Source organism: Falco rusticolus, chromosome Z (assembly GCF_015220075.1).
Source record: "Falco rusticolus isolate bFalRus1 chromosome Z, bFalRus1.pri, whole genome shotgun sequence".
Classification (NCBI taxonomy): domain Eukaryota; kingdom Metazoa; phylum Chordata; class Aves; order Falconiformes; family Falconidae; genus Falco; species Falco rusticolus.
In genome coordinates, this window is record NC_051210.1 from 44,427,952 (window position 1) to 44,445,929 (window position 17,978).

The following is a 17,978-nucleotide window of genomic DNA, read 5'->3' on the forward strand; positions in this document are numbered from 1 at the left end:
GACATATACTTTACTCCCTTTTTTGTAAGGTTATATTGATTTCTTACTTGGCAAAGTGTTTTGAGTAGACCTCAACTCTGTATCTCAAATTACACAGCAATTCTTATTGCAATACTTCAGTTTCAATCTTCAGTTACAGGTATAAGAATATGCTGTGCAAAACCTGTAATCTTTCAAAAGACCTAGTTTTGTACAGAATAACAAGAAAACCCAAATCCAGATAGAGTTCTGAAACACACTAATGTGTTTGAGAAGAAGAAATGTTCCAGTAAATGTAGCAGAATTCAATTTTTCCTGCAGAACACTGTCATTCACAATACTTTGCTTCATGTCATTTGTATGGTGCTTCAGTCCACTCAAATATTTTGATGAAGATTTACCTTTCAGTTTTAAACGGTTGTGATATGGATTCGGGTTTGGGTTTTTTTTTCTGTTCCCCAGAAGACTTTGGAACTGGAACACAGACTAGGCAGAGTAGATGGAGCACGACAGGCGACTCAGTAACAGGATCTCCAAGGTATCGTGAAAGAATTAACAAATCCAATGAGTGAATTACACTTATAAGAAAGCTTGTTAATAAGGAAGCAATAATGAAAAACTTCAGCTTTTACAGTAACACCTTCGATGAGCTGTAAAATAATAGAGAAGAGAAAAAAAATCCCAGATCTCACAGCACTGAACTTATTAATACTCAGCCACCGCAAACCCCACCGCGAGGCACAGCTCGAATGGAGCCGTTCGTAGCGGGCAAAGGAAACGCACGGGTGCGGGGCGAGCGCCGGGCGCGCCGGGCAGGCCGGTCCACCCCACGCTCACGGCGCGACCCTCCGTTGACATCGCCCACCCGGGACGGGGACCCCCGCGCTGCGACATGGCGCTCGGCCCCCCCATATGGCGGGCTGCCCCGGCAGGCGCCTTGGTGAGCCACACACGTGGCCGTGGGCACCGGCGGTTACTGAGGGTCCCGGCTCCGAAGCAGAGGTCAGCGTCGCCGGAGCCTCGGCTGTGCCCGCCAGGGCTCCCCGGACCCTGTGCCACCGCCGTAAGGGGACCCCGGCACGGTGGCTGCGCCTGACCCCGGCGCCCTCCAGCTTCCCGCTGTTGAGTTTTGCCACCTGTACAACGGGAAACGGCGCGACCCCCGCCCGCGGGCCCACCGCGGCCACCGACCCGCACCTGTTGCTTTGAGACCCTGCGGCGGGTCTCGGGGCGCCTTCACCGGGGCCGCCCGGCTCCCGCAAACACGCGAAGGGCCCGGCCGGCTGCGCACACCGGCAGGAGCCGCGGCCCCGTCGCTCGGGGTGCCGCCCCCCCAGCTCGCCCCTCCGCGGGGCTCCGCGCCGGCCCTTGCGGCACGGCCTGACGTCACCGCCCGCGGCGGGCAGGGCGGGGCGGGGCGGGGCGGGGCGGGGCGGGGCGCGCGGCGGGGCCGCGCTGCGTAGCGGGCGGCGCGGGCACAGCGCGGGGCCGGCGGCTGCGGGGCGGCCATGGAGGAGTTCCTGCGGCGCGCCCGCGCCGGGCTGGTGAGTCACGGCGGGCGCCGGCTTCGCCCGACTTGCCGGCAGCGGCAGGCGCCGGCCTCTGTCGCCGTGGCCCCGGGCGCAGCACCCCGGGCGCTCCCGAAAACTTCTCGGGAGTGTTTCAGCAGCGCTGCCGTCCTCGGCGCTGCTCGGCGGGGCGGGCGGCGGGGAGGGAATGGGGCCGGTGACCTCCACATCGGCCGGGGCGCGTTTTGGGGGTGCGTTTTGTTCTCGCACCTGCCTGCCCTCTAGTTATTGCTGAATAATGCTGTGCTTCGCCTGCATGCGAACTCGTATTTGAGCGGCATGTGGGGGGTGGCAGCGTGCCATTTTGGCGTTACTTGCGCATTTGCTTTGACTTTCAGACGCATCAAGTTGCATAGCAGAATGGGGAAAAATTTTATCGGAGGTCACTGAAAACTAATTTCTGTGGTCTAAATCTTACGAGGAGTAGGGGATAAGTTTGCACAAGCAAGACTTAAAATGACTGAGGAATACATAAAGGTGATGAAGGACCAGCTCCGTAATTGTGTCTTGCCTGGCGTAAGTAGTTAGTACTTTGTTAGGAATCCCAGGCATATAGAGATCTCGTTCACCAGTGACCCTGCCGGTAGCATTAATTTTGCTTACTGATAATCTGGCCCCAGAGAGTGTGTGCTTTTCTTTTCACTTAATGTGCAGTGCAAAAGTAGGATGCTTTTAAGACCAAGATGGTCTTAGGCCAGCACGTTTCCAATTGTGAAGGCTGGTTTTCTGTGCAAAACTGGTTTTACAGTTGTTACCTTTGGTGGGCAGCCTGCGCTTCTGCTAGCTATCCCAGCTCTAAGAAGTATATTCGGTTATAGAACTAATAATGGGTTTGTGGGGGAAGAAAAAAAAATGCTGTGGCTACTAGTTTTGCCCTGTATTTTTCGGCGCTTGGGACCTATGTGCTTGCAGGGGCCCCTCCCCACCCTTTAGAGAGTTGCTGTAGGTAACTAAATGAAAGTAAAACTTCATTTTTGATAAATAGAAGTGTAGGGCCTTCCCAGTTTCATAGACCTGTTGGGAATCTCTGGAGCATGAGCAGTCATAGAACTCTCACATAGAACATAAAAGTCAAAAAAAGAGGAAAGATCCTCTTTCGCCAGTGGCCATCATTCTCTGTATGCAGTGATTGCTAAAGGATGGTTTGTTATACCATCTTTTGTTTTCATGTGTATGTTGAAAATCAGGTAATTAAGGCATTTTTGAGAGGACTGGCAAAATAGAGGAGAAAATGAATCCCTTTGTGTTTTAACTGCAATGACAAATGTTAAGGGTAAACACAAGGCACGTCATCTTGGTCACATGCCAGCTAACTTATTTTGCTATGTATTTTTTAGGAGTTTTTAGTGTTTCCCTAACGTTTTCATGTAAAGAGTCTAAAGTTTGATAGCCCTGTTAAAGATACTACATGGCGCAGTTAGAAACAATACATTTTCACATCAGCATTTCATATATTGCAGCATCTGAACTGGAGGTTTGGTTTTGACCAGGTTCCTGCTCAACTACATCAAAAGTGGTCTTACTTCATAGACAATTATGCTAAGATAGCGGTCCCCTTGCATCATTACTAAATGGTAGGCAGTAAGAGCAACTTGATTTTACTACTAAAAGCAAATATTGCGTTACTCTTTCTGAATAGCTGTTGATAATCAGAAAGGAGTTGTCTGGAAAGCTATAATCTGAAGAGTCCCATGGATAATAGATAATATTGTGTAATTTAGGTGAGCACAGCAACTGAACAGTAGCCCTTTTTATTTCTGTGTGGCTTTTCAAAAGAAATGCAGACTTTTCTTTGTACCTTCTGAACTGTGGGAGAAAAACGTGTTTTGGAGCAGGAGGAATATTGCGGGGAAAGTGTCACTCTGACCACAGTGTTTCATTGTATGGCCATGTCAGCTGAGCATGACTGGGAAAGAAGCATCTGAGCACCAGCGTGTTCAGTTCAGAACAGATTTTTATAAAAAAAAATCTTACAGGTTGACTTCTGTTTGCCAATTTACTTTGCACCACAGTAGTCCGAAAAAAGTAATCCAGAGTAACTGAATATTTGCATTCTGCAACACAGGAGGCCGATGATGCGTTTTCCTTCCTGCTTGGTCAAGCTTTTTTGGGGGAAACTTTCTTGGCGCATACAAGGCTGAGTTGAGGGCAAACAAGGAGCTGTGTTTGGTTTGACACTGTTAGGATAAAGCAGCCTGGATAAGTGGGTGAATGGCTCATAACTAACGAGCTGCTGTGTGTTGCTGTGCTACTGCAGCCGTATCTGTGGAAGATGCTAAAGCCCTACAGTTGTGCCTCAGAGGGCTGATGATGCCAGTTTTACAGTGCTAGTATTTCATGCCATAGGTAATCTTACTAGGTGAAACTGAGTGTGGTGCACTGGCTACATGAGTACTACTCAGTGTGAGTAAAGGAGCATTTTCTTTACTCATGAACAATAGCTCTGGAAGAACAATTGATCCAGAGTGCGCAGGAGAACCTATTACTGCAAATGCTTCATCATTCATTTGGGTCTGGCTCCAGCCACAACATTAAACAGACTGTTTTTCCACATGGAGCAAATTTTAGTCTCAGAGTACCACACAAAGGGCTTGTGCATTTTTTGTTTTCTAAGTCTCTGGTGTATCTTCATTGACTGTTAGAGGGGAAAATCCTGTGCATGTTATCTATTAAAAACAAAGTCTCCATTAGGCTATTCTTTCTTTTAAGAAGAAGGAATTTTGCTTTTTTGACTTTTCTTGTAGTCATAGAACATTCTCAATAATTTTCAGTACTGATTTTTAACATTGTTAAATATATTCTATGTAAAATCGAGGGGGATCAATTTTAGAAGGCAAAACATGGCAGAGTATAAGAGATGCTATACTGACATTTTTGGGCATTTACAGTTAAGTCCTGCAAGTTTTTCTCAAGTTTTTCCCAAGTCTAGTAATAATGTGAGAGTAGGTGAGACTAGGTGAGACCAAAGGTCCTTTGAAACAAGCGTTCTGTCTTGTCTAAGGGAGAATTATAAGCAGTAGAATATATAGGTCTGCTGATCGGATGTTGAAAGCTTAGATCATAATATATATCTGAACTACTATGTTAGCCACAGCTAAAGCCATCTTCCACACATTTGGCTATGTTTTGGGTTTGTTTTGTTGGATTTTGTAAAAATCAGCTTAAGCTTTGGCTTCCACAGAATCCCTGAGATGGTGAGTTTTAAAATTTTATCATTGTTCTGTTGAGTGAGGCAATATCCCTGTTTGCTTTCAAACATCTGCCCAAAAATTTTAATGGGTGTTCCATGGTTCTTATTCCTTGAATGAGTATTTTTTGTTCACTTTTTCTATTGTGTTTAGTTAAGTATTACCATATCCCCCTTCTCTTCTCCCCAGAATTTCTAAGCTTAAGGGTTTCTGTTGCTCCTTCTTACGTGAGCACTGTTCTATCACTCTGCTCATACTGGTGGCCTCTCTCTGAAGATTATATAATTCTATTAATAATTTGAAAGTTGTGGAGCCCAGAACTGCCTGCTGTATTTAAGCCATGAGTACGTAACAGACTTAGACAGCAGTATAACAACATTTCAGTTTTTTCCATTTTCTCGAGGGTTCTTGGTATTCTGCTTACTTATTCTATTATTGCTTATTCTGTTTTACTGTCAGAAAACATTTTTCTGATGCTTTCAGAGTGTCATTTAAAAGGAATACATGGTGGTTTTTTCTGCTTTGTAATACCCATTTTAAAGCCCGTCTGACTGTGAACGGTACCTAAATATAGTTAAAAATGGAGGTGAAGTTGTTTCCTCACGTTTTCTTTAGTCTGCGCTTCATGGCCCTCATTTCCATTTACAATTTTATTACCCAGTCCCTCAGTGTCTGAGTCCTTTCTACAGCTGTTGTAGCCAGTTTCAGATTTGGCTCTCCTGAATAAAGTAGTAATGTCTGCAGCTTTTGTCACCTCATTATTTGCCTGCCTGTCCTACTGGAAGTAATATGATTTATTATTTATGGATATGAAGAACAGCACATATCCTTGTGGAGAATCCTCACAGATACTTTTCCTTCATTGTGAAAATGGATCATTTGTTCCCCTCCCTTGTTTCCTGACCTTTTGTTCTTTACAGTGCCATGAGAGGAGTACGCCCCCTTTTTCTTCTGTGATTTAGTTTCTTTACTAGCCTCCAAGAAACTTTTCAATAATATTTTTGGAGACCCATGCATTGATTAGCATGTCCTTCTCTGCATGCTTGTTGAATTATTCAAAGAACTTTAGAAGATTTTGTACAAAAATGCCATAATTCACAAAACCTTGCTGTCTCTTCTCCAGTATGTTACATTATTGATATGTTTGGTGGTAATTCAGTCTGCCTCTCTCTGGGTTAGACTCTCTCAAGTGGGAGAACAGTGACTGATCAGTCAATACATAATTTTGTGTAATTTCATTAGAAAAATAAATCAAAAGTTTAAGGCTTCAGTGGCGTAATTTCAGAATGATTATCAGAATGATTAGCACAATGTTAAAGGCAGTTAAATAGGGAAGTAAAAATTCAGAAATTTCTGTTGTTATTCTCTGATGTGAAGTACTGTGTGCTGCATGAGGTAGTGTTTTTCAAGTAATCTCATGTGCTTCAGACTGTTTGCAGTGAAGCTGAATGGCTGTGAGAAGTTAAATCAAGGCATTCTGTCAAAAACGAAGCTGCAAGAATTTAGTAAATAAAGAAATAAATACAATTTGACAGAATTCCTCACGAGAGATGCTGAGACAAAGGCTGCCAGCCAGTACCTTTTCCCTGGCCTTAAGTCTGTGCCTAATGGAGAGCCCAAGGCTTCATATGCTGGCTTCAGGGAAGTCAGAGAACAGAAAGAGCCCTGGAAAGGGCTTGATGTGCAGATAATACTGAGATATCCACATACTGCAGCAAATTGTTTCAAACTAGCAATTGAAAGATGGCTCTCTCTCTGCAGAGAACAGCAGATTAGCTGGGGAAATAATCTTTCTAAATGCTGTGTCATCTTCAGACATTAACAGCATTTGGAAAAAAAAAAAACCCAACCCCCTTAAAACTTAAAAGTTCTCTTAATCCCTTGCTGCCATAAGAAAAGAGACTATAATGCTAGACCAGCACTACACCTGGCAGAATAATACACTGGGCAAATGGGGAATTATGTCCTCAGGCAGACGTGCCCAGAGAAATATTGGACTGTGTGACCGGACATTTTCCAAAGTGAGGGCCAGGCCCATGACCTGGGAGATGCCCTCGAGAATAATAAAAAAGGCTTCCAAGGCGTTGCTTTGATAGATATGGAAAATTAATGTTGCGCTTGCTTCTGAGGCAAGGAAGTTCAAAGAACAGTTAGTGATGATGGCATGGCTTGAGCAGATTGATGTGACTGCAGTTTAAAAAGAAGCTGAGTCACTTACATTTGTATTGCCTTTTATTTGGCTCTCTGGACTTTTGTTACCAATGATAAGCAGTGGTTACTTTGAAAATAATATTTGATTTAGCGGGAATAAAGTGGTGGCTTTATGGGAGGTGAAAGACATTACAGAAGTGAAGCAGAAGTTACTTTCCCAGAAATAGCTGAACTTCTCCAGGCAGAGGGGTAAAAGAGCTTTCAAGCATTAAAACAAATAGTCAAGTCTTAGGCTCTCTTGTATCTTCTTTGCATTAATCCAGGAGCACACAGGGGACTTGACTCCATTTAGCAGAGCACTTACAGTATGTACGGAATTAAGAGTATGAGTAATGATATTGACTTCAGTCGGAAAACTGGCATGTGTAAGTTGTACCTATGTCTAAAAATGTTGCAGAATCAGAGTTTTAACAGTTGATTAACCTTTTGTTCCTTAGATCAGTCAGAAGAAACCATGTACTCTGCAGCAGGAACTTCTGAGTCAGGGTTATCAGTAATGTGGAAAAAAGAGCAAACATATTATGCTCTAACATAATATGAGGTAATTATTTAAACAAAGAATAGGTGTGAGCTGTGCTGAGCAGATAAAGTAACGCTAAAGGGCTTGCAGAGATGAGTGATTAGAAAAATACTTTAGGAAATTCTTTTGAGGGGTAATTCCAAATATACATTCAACATGAGGAGAAAAATCTGAGAGCACGAATGTAGGAAGGTGGAGATGGGAGTGTCACTGTAATGCATGTAAGACATGCTTGTAGGGTGATACAAATGTTAAAACCTGCAAATTTGGGATACAGTCTTCATATCCCATAGTAAAGTAGTAATAGGCCTTTGTATGCTTGTACATACACATCTTTATTAGGTAGTGTGATGTCCTTCCTGTAGACTTACGCTGTCTCTTTTTCATCATCATTATGCAATTTCAAGTGCCATGCTTCCTTCTGTTTTGGGTACTGTATAAACACAAATATTTTTTAACTGCAGGAAGATTTCAGAGAGTCATAACTAAATGATTTAAAGAATTGACTTCCAAGGGAAATAAAAATGAACAAAACATGAAGCTTGATTAAATTACTGCTGAGCTGAGGCATGAGAGCAGTCTGGATCTATGGGGTACTAAAAGCAATGCAGAGAAGGAATCATTCATTCATATACGTAGGTATAAATAAGAAATTGCAAAATGGTCAGCAGAGGCTTAATAACAGGAGTATATTCCTGAAAATGAGGTCTCTTAGCTAGGACAGAAGTCTCCCAGAGGAAGGAGAGGATGCCCCTGCATAAAAGCAAACCGAAATAAAACCCTGAATTGGACAAATGTTTGTAAACTATGTAGAAAAACAACCTACAGCTGTAAGGAAAATATATTGGGTGATTCGATAGTCTTTTACAGTTCCACTAAAGCCAGACAGACTACAAACATGTAGCAGAAGCTGAGAATTAAAAATGTTTGCGCCCCATGGATTTTCTTGTGTTTGGAGGACAGAAATAACATTTTTAGATGGTAGCTTACATACCTTGCCTTTCATCAGTCTCTGGTGCAGTGATACTTTCTCCCTTTAAACAAAAACAAACAAACAAACAAAAAAAAAAACCCCAAACCCCCAAAAAACCAACAACCCCAAAAGAGAGAGAGAGAGAGAGGAAATGGAAGAATAAAGCACGTCTTGGTGAATTTTCCATTGGAAGAGGTGAAGTACATCAGATTAATCAAGATTAAGCCAAATTCTATCCTGAAGAACTTTTTGGGTGTTGAATTATTGCATGCATAGTTGATATGCTTTGTACATTTGTCTACCCAGAAATGAGTTCCAAAGGCATTTAAGTGCAGTGTATGTCAGTTTACTAGGGTATCACGCTACCCTATTAAGTGTGGTACTGTAGTATTGACCAGCATCCTGTGGTGCTGGGTGCTATGCAAATACTTGAAAAAATATCCGTTAAATCCCTGTCTTAATGAGTCTGCTGTAAGTTGGAAAACATGTCGGAGGAAGCAGATGAATCCAGAGTAGCAGTAGGATGGTAGTTGGTAGGTTTGGTAACTTTTATGTATCCTAACCTATTTGGTGAAGGGTAGCTTTGAGTAGGAGTTAGAAAAAGGAAGATGGGGAAGTTTGGAAGCACGTCTTTAAGCCTAGGGACTACACAGGAGGAAATGAGAAGATGTGATTACTCTTCCCATTCCTCTGCCATTGACTGGCTGGAGCTAAACGTTAGCATTTTGTTATTGAATAGGAGATGGTAGATGAAGTGGAGGAAGGTTTGAAAAGGTTTCAAAGTGTAGTTAAGGGATTCTGTTTGATGTGTTGGAGGAAGGAGAGCCAGGGGAGAGAGGCTTGTGGACAAAGCCAATATGGGAGGGTCAGAGCCACAGACTAGGGGAAGGTTTTCCACGGCATCTTTCTGGAAACTGCCAGCCTGCCTCTGCTGAAGCCAAATAACATTTATGTGATTAAACCATCAGGTAATGATAGCTGAAGTGTTGTCTGTGAGGGTAGATCAGAGAGGTTGATGAGAAAAAAAAAGCTGTGGGACTTTGCAATGGCCAGGATGTGTGTGTCTAAACTGAACATGCCAAGATTATGGGCTGGAGGGCTGGGTGGGATGGTTTTGTTAATCCCTACAATATGTGTTACGTGTCTCCCTGTGAGAGACAGGCGCAGTAAAAGGAGAGGGAGCAAAAGCTCAGCTTTAGCTGTGCTGTCGGAGTGTGTGGTGGGAGTGTGCCAGGGCGGTGGGGAGAAGGTGGGGGGTTTTGCTGTGAAAGGGGCAGGACTGGAGCAGCACCAAAGTCCCGTTTGCCAGGAGTCCCGAGGAAGATCAGGCTCAGGGTTTAAATGACTTGATTATGTTCCTGTTCTGTCCTTTTTTTCTGAACAAGAGGGCCAGGTGCCAGCAACAGTTGGACAGGTCCTTAACAAGTGGGATGATATTACTTGTCCTGATGAGACAGGAATACATTTTTGCAGTGGTGAGGACAGAGGACGGACGGTGAAAAGGTTAGGAACATTTCAGAAAAATGATGACGTCTGCATGATGTCAGACAGTTCTCTTTCCTTGTTTACTGTATCATTTAATAGTAACTGAATAATGTGTAATAGACCTAAAAGACCTAATGCACTGGCCCAGTTCCATCTTGCACAGTCATAACCTGCTTTTGTACATTCTCCTCTAGCCCCAATTTATTATTGCTAAGCCTCCTCACATCAAATTTTTTCTAGAGCACCGTGAGGTTCTGCAGTATACGTGATGTGATTTACCTGTTTTGTACCATCTCAGAAATTTTCATTTTGCAGTACTTCGATAGCAATAATTGTGTTTATGTCTTTTGGTAATTGACACACTACATTGACCCAGTTTTGATTTTGGTTTAGTTTTCTGTGTGGAAGTGTTACCGAAATCTCGGAATGAAGAACTTATTGACACCAATGTGATGTAGATAAGCAGACACTTCTTTATTGACGGCCGGGTGCATGAGCGAGTCCTCTCACGATCAACGCACACCAAGTCTCAAAATCAGACACCATATATAGAACTTATTCATACATATTCATTAAATTTTCATACATAATCATAATATTTCCTGTAAATCATTAACATATTCTCCTCCTATATCCGATTCTGCGCAGTAGAGCTTAGAAAGGTCTAGAAATGGGTCTGGGGTACGATTTGGGTAGGTGGTATATGAGTCGGTGGTCGCGATCTCCCCCTGCCAGAATTACCTTTTACTAAAGTTCACGGTTTCTTGGCAGGTAACTACAAGCTGTTCCAGTCGACTCTCCCCGGTTTCCATTAATCTTATATTCTGACATTTCAATACACCTTCTACATACAGAAGACTGGTCAAATACAAAGAAACGTTTCAAACCCTAAACTTATTACCTAAGTTTTAACAATGATTCTAGCCCATTCTTCTGGCCTTGGTATGGGATGTACAGAGGATCTCATAGCAGCTTTTACTGTGCAACTATAAGTTTCATTAAAATATATTTCTTATCCTTCTATATTTCTATTCTATAAAATAATTTTATAAAATCAAATAATCAATCAAATAAAGTCAATCAATCTTAACTTATTAGCAAATCTATAACAGAAGCAGCTCTTCATACAGCACCTGACGCTGAGTTTGCTGCTGAATCAGCCTTTGATTCAGTGACAGACCATGATGCTGAAGTGACCTTTTCTCTAGTAGTTAATCTTATTGTGCTACACTGTGGTAAGAGCGTAAGAATTATACTTAAGAAATACTTTCTTGCTTTTGTACGATAGTGATTAAAAAATCCTGAGCCAAGCTGAGTTGGTAGGAAAAAAGAAACCTCTGAATTGTTTCTTCAGACACTGCTGTGCTTTTTATAGGTCATGGGACTCAGTGGAGACATAGAGTCTACCTGGTGTGCTGTCAGAGGAAGGCATATTCTGCTTGGTGAACGTTGTATGCAGTTCTGCTATCAGTGGGATAGGAGGAAATAAAGGAACTTTTCTTCTGAGTTTGCTATCCTTTTTTAAGTGAGAAGCAGAATTGCTCCATTTGGAATACGTTTGACTCTTTGTGAAGTGAGGATAAATGGTAAACTTTTAAACACTTGGAGGGACAGCCTCTCCTAAATATAGACAGCTGGCAAATGATCAGTTGACTGAGTCAGCAGCCTTTCTTTTACTTAACAAGGCTTTTAACACTCAGTGTCTTTTCCTGGGCTGGCTGGATTACAGCTGAGTCAGGCAGAGTGCAGTGATAGGTTAACTTGCTGGAAAAGTGTGCTCGTGGTGTTTGACTGTGCATGTATGCAGTCCACAGAAGCTTCATGTATGTTTACCTAGTTTTCTTACAGATTGAGACTGTATCCTGAGCATGGACGTAACTTAGAAGAGCATGTGGCTTTATGTGATGTACCTCTGTATTGTGCGTTTGAGAGGTTCGGGTCTGTATGAAATCTTCGAAAGGTTAGCCTGCTAGGTTCCTGCATGTTTTTTAATATGTGTTTGAAGTGGATAGCCTTATCAAGCTAAAAGACCAGCTAAAAATTTAAAACCACTATTCGCTATAGGCCTCTCTCTGTTGTTGGTTTTGTTTCCGTGTTTCTGTGAGGTTTTGGTCTTTTAATTCAGCAAGCATAAAAATAGAAATTACTCATTAAATTGAAATCATGTCAGTGCAGAAAAGAAAATTTCCTCTTTTTGAAAACACGCACGTAGCTGTGTCCTTTCTCTTGAGTTAATTGAGATAGTAGCTGTGGTACTTTTTTCACTAGAAAAAATACTTAATTCAAGTTTACCTGATTACAGATTGTTTTTCTTCAGAATGACTGACTTGTTCAGTCTGTGAGGGGTTTATAGGCTGAATTGTATCAGTAAGGCATAGTCTGCAGTAAGAGATTAATACCTTCCTTCTACCACCCCTCAGGGAAATGTGTGCATTTATCTCTTTGTGAAATTGTGGAAATGTAGAGGCTAATGATAGATAAACTGTGCAGCTGCTGCAACAGCTTTACAATAATGCACCTTGAATATTTGTTACATAAATGTTGTTTTGTATATGAGAGGAAGAGGTATGGGGTGGCTTTGCTTTCTGCATATTCCAAGAGGCTAGATACAGAAACCCTTATAAAACCAGTTCCGTGATACTATGTGGAATTTTTTCCCTCCCTTGAGAATTTCATGCACGCTAGAAATTCAGCACTGGTTGTTTCAGGAAGAGCAAGCAAAGGCAGTGACTTCATATTCTTTGGAAGGGTGGCATAACTGTGAGTTAAAGCATTTTCTCCAGGGATGAGAGTGGTGCAGACTAGAATTCTAGTCTTTCATCTTCAGAGACATGGGCTCATATTCTGGTTTAGATCACATGTGAAAATGAGTTAAGTGATCTAATCTTAGCAGCTATTTGTTCACCTCTCAAAATCGTTGCAGTTTTCAACTGGCAGCTTTTGCACTGTGAAAGAGGGATTTCTGAGGCTGGGTCTGAAGTCTTTGGTTGATCATTTTTCCATCGTGCTGTAGTTGTTGGCATGAGCCTGTCTCAATATCAAAGTGTTGAGCCTTCATTAAAAAGAAAACAACAAACCAAAGCAAACCAGCCATCAACTTAAGCCCTCCCCCTCACTGTGTGAGAATTGGGTTCGTTACAATCTCGTGTCTGAAAAGATAAATTATTTACAGGTTCTAAATAAGACACAAATGATAGAGAAAATGAAGTTTAGGTAAGTATGAAGGCTGTGAAATCTGTTTGACTAAAAATGCTGAGATCTTGTTTCTTGGAAATGGAACAAGTTAAAGTATGTGGCTTACTTGTTACGGAAACAGTTTGTATGCCCTTTCTGTGTTCTGTATCTGTCCCCACATAAAATAATTTGAATGTGTTTTTTTACCAGGTTGTCTATGGAGGCAGAAACCATTGCTTGAGAAAACTTTCAGGCTTTCTGTCGATTCCCCCAGTTCCACCCCTTCCTGGCCCCCCTCCACCCCCTGCCTGGCCCCCCTTCCAACTGTCTTGTAGAACTTGAGATTTTATTCTTGCTGTCAAATGCCTTGCAACTTTCCTATTAGGTTAGAAATTCAAGTCCTGCTCTGTATTACAGTGGTGAAAACACAGAGTAATCTCAGTTCTGGTAGCGTTAGTTCATGTTTATCCTGAGGAAAACAGAAAAGACTGGTTTCAGTGGGTTAAAATGGAGCACTAAATATAAATACGCACTGTTTTAATGCAGGCAGCAATAAGCAGGTGTACTTACCTTCTTGCTTCCGTTTCTTCTCAGCTTTGTAGCTTCCGAAGATATATTTAATTTCTTCCCTTTTTTCCTTTTTTTTCTCTTGTTTTCTGTCTGCTCTCTCTCCTTTCCTGCCAGTAGGATATTCAGTAGTCAGAGCCACGATATTGCTGTGCCACAGGAGTGGGGGCATACGTACCAATGCGTGTAAAACTAGTAGAGTCTCTGATTAATTTCAACAGTTTCAGCATGCTGTAGTGTAAGTACTTCGTGGTTCTCCACAGGTGCTTGTTATGTTGCAGTTTGTCATTTCCTTTTGAGTCAAGCAATGAGGTACAGATTGGTTCTTTTGAGTGTCTTACAGTGCTTATGATACGTTAGACTTTTGACATATGATTGTTTATGAACTGCCATTCACTGTTCTACCCTACGACATGCTGTCCATTGGTAGATGACCAGACAGTTCGTCCTGTCTGCCTCTGAGTTATTTCTGTTTGCATTTTGCTCCACTGGAAAGTAAGTGAGGATGCCAGACAAGATGTGAAATGACTTCTGAATCTTTCTAGCCCCACTTAATTATCCTTATGTATCCTCCATTGTTAACTGAGTGCTTAATCACTTACCTTTTAAGCTAGTTAGATACTCATTTTAATTTTTTGCATGTTTCAGTTTTTCTGATCTTAGATTAGTGCTCTTTGGTGCTGTTGTAGAAAAAGCAGCCTGGTTAGTTGCCGTATTAAGTAGTGATTAAAATCTAGCTGCTTCTTTCTCAACCAGATAATAATTACTGATGCTGAATTAACGTCAGTCTGTAAGAGCAGAATCTACTCTTTGCTTCCATAAATCAGAAGTGGTTATACAAATAAACCTTATGGGTAATTAAGAGACAAGGAATTCTGCTTAAGGATTGCTAGGCTTATGGCAGAAAGCAGGAAAAACGCAGCATTTCCGTAGCATTGTTCTGAACTGACACAGCAACCCTGTGGTACAGTAGCAAAAGTTACAGCTGGAGTAGTAATCTGACCTGTTCTGTCCAATTTGAAAGCTTAAAAGGTGATCTAACAGATTGCACTCCAGGCATTGGAAGGTGAAGACATCTCTGTCAGATGCATGAAAATGTTTTTTACAGATTTATTACATTGTGAAAACATGAGACTCACTTTAAGGTAGCGGTTTGGATTTTAATGTTTCCAAAGTGACTGCATAGATCCTTTAGGTAGAGAGCATATATGTTAGCAAAAGAAAAGAAGCCAAGATAGGGAAAATCTGAAGGAAGGTGTAAACACTGAATGTAGTTGTCCAGCTTGACATCCCAGCCTTACCAGTTTTCACTTAGCTCATGTTATTAAAGTACCACTTTCATCTAGTTCACTTCTTTGCACACTCACTCTATCTGTCGCTCGCATGCACAGAGAGAAACACAAACCCTCTCTCTCTGCAAGTGGGTTAATGGACTAGGGAGCCCTTGGGCAGAGCTGTCTGCCTTAAGTGCCTAAACCTGAGCACAGTGTGCGGCTGAGGGCCATTTCTGAAATTGCTCTGAACCAGCTGCAGCACGGTGTCTGTGTTTGGTGCATGCACATGCACGTACGTGCACTTGTATGCATGCTGTAGTGCATCTCCCAACAAGTATAACTGGTGTCAAGCTTGGGGGATGCAAGGGGATGCAGTGTGGTGTATTCCCCAGTAATCTCTAGGGAGGCTTCTTCTAGAAATTGTTGAGATGTGAAGAAAATTCCTGAGGTGACAGGGGTGGAGACCTTGCTGAATAAGGCTGGTCTGGCTGGTGTCTTTCATAGGTATGAGAAATACTGTCCTCTTAGGTAAGTTTACACCTGTAAAGAAAGGGAAAACTAGACTTTCCCTGTGCCTCTATTGTATACTATAGCTTTTGCCTTTCTGACAAAAACTGTTCAAGAACCAAAGTACTCTTAATGCTCTATTTCGATTTGAAAGAAGAATTTGAACGCCTTGAGGGCAAGACTTTGGAGGAGCAGCTGAGGTCACTTGGTTTGTTCAGCTTGGAGAAGAGAGGGCTGAAGCGTGACCTCATGGCAGTCTACAGCTTCCTCAGGGGGGGCAGCAGACAGGGAGGTTCTGGTCTCCTCGCTCTGCTGACCAGCGATAGGACACGAGGAAATGAAGTGAAGCTACAGCAGGGGAGTTCAGACTGGATCTTGGGAAAAGGTTCCTCACTGAGAGGGTGGTGGGTCACTGGAACAGGCTCCCCGGGGAAGCGGTCATGGCACCAAGCCTGTCAGAGCTCAGGGAGTGTCTGGATGGTGCTCTGAGTCATATGGTGTAGTTATAGGTGGTCCTGTGAGGAGCAGGGAGTTGGACTTGATGATCCTTATGGGTCCCTTCCAACTTAAGATAATCTAGGATTCTGTGAAATCGGAGGAGCTTTTAGTTTTTCCTTGGAAACTAAAAGAAATATAGTTAACACATTTTTTGCAAGCTTTTGTACAAAATCTAAAATAGATCTGTTCTTCTATGTAGTCATAATTTTACATGTATTTATGTGTATTTTCAAGGCTGGATATTAGTATGTCATTAACAGGTACATTTAGAGCATCATAGGTTCTTGAGAAAGCATTTCAAGTCAACTGACTGTCACTTTTAACAGGAAAGAGAGGTAAGCTCCCTCCCCCAGAGATCCCAGTAGAATCCACAGCTCCAGTAAACAGAACAGGTGGCTGGATGTCACCGACACTGTACACAGCTATAGATGAAAGATCGTTTATTTAAAGTTAAAAAGATTTAGGCCTCACAATGGGCTATTCATCTATGACAGTCCAGAGAAGCTAAGGAGTGGCATGCTTCCTAATTCAAATATTCCTTTTTTTGAAGAGTATTATGCTATTGTATTTGTTTTGAGGACCCCTTAACACATTACCCATTTTTGTGATAATTTGATGTGAGTTAGATTGATAGATATCAGACAGAAGAGTGTTGTATGCACTGAGAGTAAGAAACCAGTGCTGTAATAAGAAAAATAACCAAAAGTGTGTTAAGAATAGGTAACAGGCAGGGCAAGGAAATTCTGTTGTGCTTCATGTGTCTTTACAGAATACTTGGGTACTTGCAAGCCCTGTTCTGTCGGTGTGCATTAACACTGAGTACTGTTTTGAACAATTTTGTGGTCTGACACTTTTAAGTTAGGCATAGCTTGCTGGAAATCATGGAACTTTATTTGAAATGATTGCAGAGTGAGACAGGGTCAAGACCAGGCAGTGGAAACCGCCCCCCCCCCCCCCCAAAAAAAAAAAAAAAAAAAAAAAAAAAGTGAGAAGTAGAGTGATAATATGAAAGACATTATTTATTGAATGCAGAAGTGTGAAATTTGGTTCCTGGTTCTGACACAGATCTAAATAACTTGAAAACTTCCTCCCTTCCTTACACTTACATTCTTTGTTTGCAATCTTTAGTTACTGTTGTTGGAAGGTATTAATTTCAGGGGCTCAGTTTTACATAATTGCAAATGTTTCTGAGGGCATTTAATGTAAATCAACATATATAAACTTTAAAATAGCTCAGACCCACTGAGCTGTAGTAACTGGGTCTTTTTCCTGGTAAGCCCTTATAAAGATGCCGATACAGATTTGATAGTTGGTCTGGGGGGGAGGAAAGAATCCACAAGTCTGGTTTTAGCTCTTTATCATCTGCTTTTTAATTACAGACATTAGCACCATATCCTTGAATTGGACTTGGCATCAGTGGGGAGAAAAAGGAAGACACAGAGTATCAGTCAATGTGTTCTTTTTAGTTAATGATAGTCTGTAAGGTAAATGTGCTCAGTAAGTCAGGTGGGATACTTTTTTTTTGTCCCTGTCCTCAGGCCCACATAGCTGCTGTGCCAGGAAACCAGTAGAAGGGTGGGAGTGGAGCTGGGTGTATTTAGTTCTAGTTCTGCATGTGCTGGTAGTGAGGAGAATGGAGCAAACGTGCAGAGGACTGACCATACAGTCTTTTAGGTGGGGATGGAAAACAGGATCCCTCCTCCGTTTGTACACAACTTCTACATGAAGTGTTAATTCCTAAGCAGGTATTCCTCACATTTGAAGTCTTATAAACTTATATAGAAATAGTTGTCTTATATTCCAGGTTATTAAACAGGAGGATATGCAGATACTCTGTCCTACTGAATGTAGCCACCATGCCTACATAAGCATGTATGTGCACACACCAGTTCCTGACATGCAAAGTGTCCAAAGTTCATACCTGTGGGCACTTCTGTTATCTGTAATTCAAGTTAAAATAAAACTGTGCCCATAGAGGTTACTGTAACCTTGTCCCATCACAGACATTTAAATTTAGGGTTTTTTCTTCATAGA

General features: G+C 42.1%; 1 protein-coding gene across 5 annotated transcripts in view; it reads left to right on the plus strand.

Annotated features, from left to right (window-relative positions):
* Window positions 1–1,424: 1,424 nt before the first annotated feature.
* The window catches only part of PRUNE2 (prune homolog 2 with BCH domain), a 144,457-nt gene continuing 127,903 nt past the window's right edge, over window positions 1,425–17,978 (plus strand). For all 5 annotated transcript variants that reach the window (XM_037373799.1, XM_037373801.1, XM_037373800.1 and 2 more), the window contains exon 1: window positions 1,425–1,523. In XM_037373799.1, coding sequence (XP_037229696.1) covers window positions 1,488–1,523 — 36 coding nt within the window. In that variant the 5' untranslated portion in view covers window positions 1,425–1,487. The remainder of the gene's footprint in view (window positions 1,524–17,978) is intronic.